Genomic DNA, 6,000 nt, shown 5'->3' on the forward strand with positions numbered 1-6,000 from the left:
TCAAGAAAAAAGAAAGCAGGTCAATGAGAGATTATTGTAAAATCTTCAAATATTGAATGAATGGTCCTTAATAGGAATTATGTACTAATGTGTATTTCAATTTAGGAAGGAAGAATTTGATACCATCCCCCAACTACCCCATAATTAGGAAGATTCTATGCAAATAAAACAATAAGAATGTGGGGCATACATAACTAAGAATTAAACTGCCCTGTGTCAAAGAGTATATATATATACTTTATGAAGGACATAAAACCACTTTTCTCTGTATCATCTTGAATAAGAAAACAGAAAGAAACAAAAGTAAAGATATACTTACATCAGGAAATTATAATATGTCTTTCCACAAGGGTGAGTTGACATCCCATAGAGCATTTGTACACTCTCCAAAAGGGCAGATTTAACACACTTAACTGAATTATAACTGAGTGAATACATAACAAGAGTCTCCCGGAAATGTGATGGACAGCATGAGAAAACAGTTCTGAGTCACAAAGGCACAGTCAGGCAAGCATTTAATGCAGTAGCTACAAATCTCACAACTGCCAAGAATAACCCATATCATGTATGCACAATGGCATTTTTCACATGTTAGGAAAAGAAGCAGGGTTGACAAAGAATTTAGGAAATATGATGATGCCATGCAGTAGAATATCAGAAGACAAACTAAGTAAAGGACTAACAAAAATCTTTAAGGCATCTGACTGCCCAAATCAACTCCTGCTAAGCCAGGTGAACACCTTGAGGTAACAGAAAGTGGGTGGGTCGTTAATGTGGTACAGAACTTTATCAGCTCTAGCTTACATTTCAATCCACATTAATAAGAGTATTTAGGTAAATTCTCTATAAGCAATACTTTTCTCTGCTCAAAAAAACTACAGGTCAAAAAGAAAACTATATGCTAATATTATATACTAAGAGTTTTTATAATACATGCTTTATTTTGAACAGGTGATGATTTTATCTCCTTTGGAATTAATTATTCTATACAATGTATTTTAGGCAACATATTTTTGAAATTCCAGGTTGCTGCTGTATCTGATTTTCAAGAAAATGCTCAATTTGGAGCAAGAAAAATTTACAGTATCAGCAGCTCCTTAACGGATTTGTAATTTTTTAATAGCCAGCTATCCAACCTCCATCTATAAGAGAATACAGACATTCCACCGTCTTTCAAAAAAAAAAAAAAAAAAAGCATTTCTGCATTTCAAAGTTGCTACCTAAAGAATAATTCTGTTTAAAAAAAAGTATACTCAAAAATCATTCCTGGTTTAAGCACAAACCTTTAGAAAGTCAGAAAGCACAGAAGTATACAAATTGTTTCTCTCCTACAAATTGTACACTCTCCTACAAATAGTTTCTCCAAAACATTTAAACATCTTTAGAAACATTATCATTCTTACTTAAGCTTTAAAAAAAAAGGGATAAAAAAAGAAATGATATATACTAAAGACTGGCTACACATGTATTTTCATTCCTACATGAAAGGTACTGTATACAAAATAGCCACATATATACAAGACATTATCAGTCAGCATGATATATGGTAATTTGGGGGAATCTCTCCTCACTAACACTGATCTATTTGGTCATTTTAATTTCCTGATAAAGTGTCAATGCGGTCACCAGTCACCAAACAAAAACCATTTAAATACCCCTTAGTCAATGTCTGCTAACCTATGGAAGTCCCTGAGAATCTGAGTGATACTAAATGAGAGACTGAGAGAAGAAAAAAAGCAAGGGGAAGTTATCACAGGACTGAAAGGGAGAATCACAACTTGTAACTGAATTTTAAGATTAAATATCCAAAAAAAATGTGGGGAGGAAAAAAACTGACCTGCCATTACTACAGTAAAAGCACAGATACTATGTCACTCGGTCTCAGAAGGTAAAAATAGCTTGTCTTCATTTTTTTTAATCTGTATAATGAAATATATTTAATAAAGCTTCCATTTGAAAAGTTGGCAAGAATTTGTATTTCTCCACTAGTCTCTAAGGGAAAAAAAAAAAAAGCATCTATGCTACCCATAATTAAATGTAACTAATTACAATTTGAACACTAAATTATGTATCCAGTGTAAACAAAGATTAAGAGGAAATAAAGCTCTATGTACAGGAGATGTTATGGAAAACAATTTCCAAAATGCATCTTCTCTAAAGGCAGTCCCCCAAAAAGGGTACACCACTTAAACAAAGTTAGGTTTTTTAAAGTCTAAATTAAACAAACCGTTCAGCCAATTTTCCAATTATATTCCACGCTTGAAACATAATTGCCTTACATCTGTTTACAAATCTTTGCTCAATATTTAAACAAATTCGTAGTCTCCCGGGCACATAGCTATACATACAGTTACTCATGCACAAAGCACATATTTAAAGACCACGCACTGCAATTATTAGTCTAAACGCCAGGTTTAACAACGTGAATGTTTTCAGAGCTAGGTAATACGACCCAATAAAAAAAAGCAAAGATGGCATTTACCACCAAATGTCACTGCCACCGCCAGGAAAGAGTTGCTGGAACCCTATACATTTTTAATTTCGATGAATCTAGACGCCGTCGTCGAATGCCAGGCTTCCAGGAGAACAATTGACACCCTAACTGCTTTAAGATTAAGGCAGGCGATTCAAATCCAAAGGAAAAGTTGTCAATTATTAGAGAGAGAGCGCGAGAGAGGCGAAGGCAGATAAAAGCGATGTTATCAAACCGCCCAGCTTGTTGCTTTGTGTGTGTGTGTGTGGATTCGTTGTGAGCAGAGAGAAAACAGTTTTTAAAAGACACAGGAGGAGAGAAAGAAAAAAAAGCTTTCTCCACCTTCCGTCGGCTCGGTGCAATGGCTTTAAGGCTCTCCAGCGTAGTAAGCCCCGAGAGGCAGGCGGCTGTCGATGTTTACAATCGCCGGAGCTTCGGGTGCAAGAGTCCTTTACTGACACAATCGCATTCAATCAACTGTTTTCGGGCGAAATTGCAGGTGTCATTATGGAATTTTTTAAAAAATTTAAAAGGCGGGCGGGCGGGCAGCCGATCCGACACAAGGGGGAAAAAAGCTGCTTATCGCAGGCGCGGGCAACACAAGGCAAAAGCCTTCCACATTTAGGAGGGGAAAAGAGGGGGAAAGGGAGGGGAAGGGGAGTGCGACTGCAACAGAGGGTGGGCGTTCGAAGTGCGACCCAGAATCCGCAGCTTTGAGACTTCCACATGCAAATTCCACGCCGAGCGCCGCGCTCACAAATGATTTTTAAAGAGCCAAATAAACACTGGATGGGATCCAAGGCGAGGGAGAGACGATCCAAAAGGGGGAGAATCGGCAAGAGAGAACGGCGGGGAGAGGCGAGGGAGGGGCGAAGTCCCGGCGGCGGGAGGAGAAAGTTGGTCGGCGGCGGAGGTCGACCCCCCCCACCCCACGGCACAGCCCCCTCCCCGCAGCCCGGCTACTCACCAGCGAGAAGAGGTTGGAGTGACAATCCTCCAGGCTCGCCCCGTTCGCCACCCAGTTCGCTGCCGCAGTCATGATCCTCCGCGAGCCCGGCCGCCAGAGCGGGGCATGTCGGAGCGAGGCGTCCGAGGCGAGGCCGGGCCGGGCGGCGGCGCCTCGCCGGGGAGCGTGGGGCGGCCCGGCCGCCGCCGCCGCCGGGGGAGGACGCGAGGGCCGGCGGGCGGGCGGGAGGCGCCGCGGCGACGCCGCGCCGGGGGCGGCGGGCCCGGGCCGGCGGGGGGGTCCGCGGCGGCCGCGCGGCTCCTTCCTGCTCGGGCGGCGGCGGCGGCTGCTCCCGCGGCGGCGGGGGGCGCTGTCCGCGCGGCCCGGCGCCCTCCCCGCCTCTCAGGGCCCCCGCTGCCTCCCGGGCCGGCGCTGCGGGCCGGCCGCCGCCTCCGCCTTCCCTGTTCCTCAGCCGCCGCCGCCGCTGCTGCCGCCGCCTTGTTTATCTCCAGCCACCGACTCCCCCTCAGCCCCCGCCGGCGCGTGAGGGGAGGCGAGCCCTGGAGTCGCCGCCGCCGCTTCGGAGCCGCCGCCGCCGCGGAGCGCGAACTCGCGAAGGGGGGGGTGCGGACGAAGCCAGCGGGCGACCCCGGCAGCCGAGCGACGTCCCCTCCTTCCTCTTCCTCCCCCACCCCCCCCTCCTCCCCAGTCAGCCTCGCTTCTCCTCCCTCCCCGGGCTCGCTCGCTCTGACAGCAATGGCGGCCGCCGACCGCGGCTCGGCCCGCCATTGGCTGGAGCCTTGTCACGTGACGGGCGCCGGCTGCTCGGGGGGGGAAATGGAGGGGGCGGGGGAGGGGCCGGAGCGGCGGCCGCGGCTGTTCGCTGGTGGCGCTGCTGAGCCGAGTGCGGCTGGATTCTCCGGCGGAGAGAGGGAGGGAGACGGAGACAGAGAGGGAGAGAAAGAAGTGCGGGCGGCGCGGCTCCGAGGCGGGCGGGCAGTCAGCCGCCGCGCCGGCCGCCCCGCGCCCCGCCCCCTCGGGTGCACGAATCTTTGCCGGGCGCGACCGCGAGCCCCGGGAACGCCCGTGGCCGTAGCTGTGGAGGGCTCGGGGCCCCTTGCCTGTGCCCTCGCTCGCCCCGGCCGACTGGGTGGCAGAGGCCCGCCATGGGCCAGACAGCAGATCCAAGTGCTTCGGAGTGTCTCCTTGAGGTGTCACTCCGTGGTCCGCGTTTTGCAGATGAGAAAACTGAAGCACAAAGAGCTTAAGACACTTACCCGAGGTCGCTCAGCTGGAAAGAGGAGGGGGTGGGATTCGAACCCCTGCGCTCAGGCACACAGCGAAGCGAAGCTCTTGCATTAAGATTTTAAAGCCTAGCCCAGGAAGTGCTTATTGTGTACCATGCACTATGCACTGAATCCAGAAATGCCTTTTAAGCCCTTACTCGTAGGCGCTGTGTGCATGCATGCATGCATTGCAGAAATGCTTTCTGACCTCTTGCTTTGTGCCAGGATATAAATATATGTGTTTTTTAAACTACCAGACACTTCTGGGGTGGATTTGGGGCAGACTTTCCCGCCTGGCTCCATTCAGTCAATAACCAACATTTCCCAAGCATAACAGCGTGGGAGTCCAGAGAAATAACAGTATGAGGAGGCTCTCTATCAGACCTCAGAGCTCATGCTCCCCGCGAAGGTGGGAAGGAGATAACTTCTTCATTAACAAGCCCGCAAACGTGGAAAAGCCAGGTGGATTGGATTAAAACAGGGACGAATGGAAAACAAGAAAGAAGCAATGTGATAAAAGGAGAACAGTATTAGATATATGAATTGAGCTTTGGAATTACCACAAATTACTGCTAAAGCAAAACTCAGGAGTAGCATGTTATAATGTGTATTATCATGACTGACACTACGGTATAACGAATGTACCTACATTATTTCACATAGTCCTCAGAACAACCGCATTAAGATACTGTTATTATCCTTAGACTGTAAGTCAAAGCTCAGAAGTGCAGTGACACCTCCAAGCTCTCCCGTTAGTGAGCGGCTCAAGCCCAGGTGTATCTGGCTTCAGAGCCCAAGCCTGAGTCCAGAAGGTTGTGTCAACAAGTGCCTATAGATGACTCTGGCACCCATGGTTGTATTACCTTGTCACAACAGTTTAACTCTCTGAGCCTCATGTCCCAGTCTGTCAGAAAGAGATCCCAGTTGCTGACCCGCTGACTTCAGAGCAATTTCATGCATTTCTATTAAGATGTATTGATGCAAATGGGGGGAAAAGAGCACTTTTTCAACATGCATGATGTTACTTGGGTCTGAGCAATCAGAGTGATGGTCTATCATATCCAGGTGTGTTTCTATGCCAGGAGGCTTTCATCTTACATAACTGGTCAACAAATTCTCATTCTTCAGTAAGTTTTTTTTTTTTTAAGTCTCCCAAAGCAACCTAATTGAAAAATGATAAAAGGACATGGACAGTTTACAGAGTAGGAAAGACATATTGCTCTTAAATATATAAAAAGATGTTCAACCTCACTTGTTGCAATGGACAGAGTGTTTGTGTTTCCCTAGAATTAATC

At 47.5% G+C, this 6,000-nt stretch overlaps 1 protein-coding gene across 2 annotated transcripts in view; it reads right to left on the reverse strand.

The window, feature by feature from the left end:
• MED13L (mediator complex subunit 13 like) overlaps positions 1-3,604 on the reverse strand; it is a 277,887-nt gene extending 274,283 nt beyond the window's left edge. For both annotated transcript variants that reach the window (XM_027566693.1, XM_027566692.1), the window contains exon 1: positions 3,441-3,604. In XM_027566693.1, the coding sequence (XP_027422494.1) occupies positions 3,441-3,512 (72 nt within the window). In that variant the 5' untranslated portion in view covers positions 3,513-3,604. The remainder of the gene's footprint in view (positions 1-3,440) is intronic.
• Positions 3,605-6,000: the final 2,396 nt, after the last annotated feature.

Source organism: Bos indicus x Bos taurus, chromosome 17, assembly GCF_003369695.1.
Source record: "Bos indicus x Bos taurus breed Angus x Brahman F1 hybrid chromosome 17, Bos_hybrid_MaternalHap_v2.0, whole genome shotgun sequence".
Taxonomy (NCBI): Eukaryota; Metazoa; Chordata; class Mammalia; order Artiodactyla; family Bovidae; genus Bos; species Bos indicus x Bos taurus.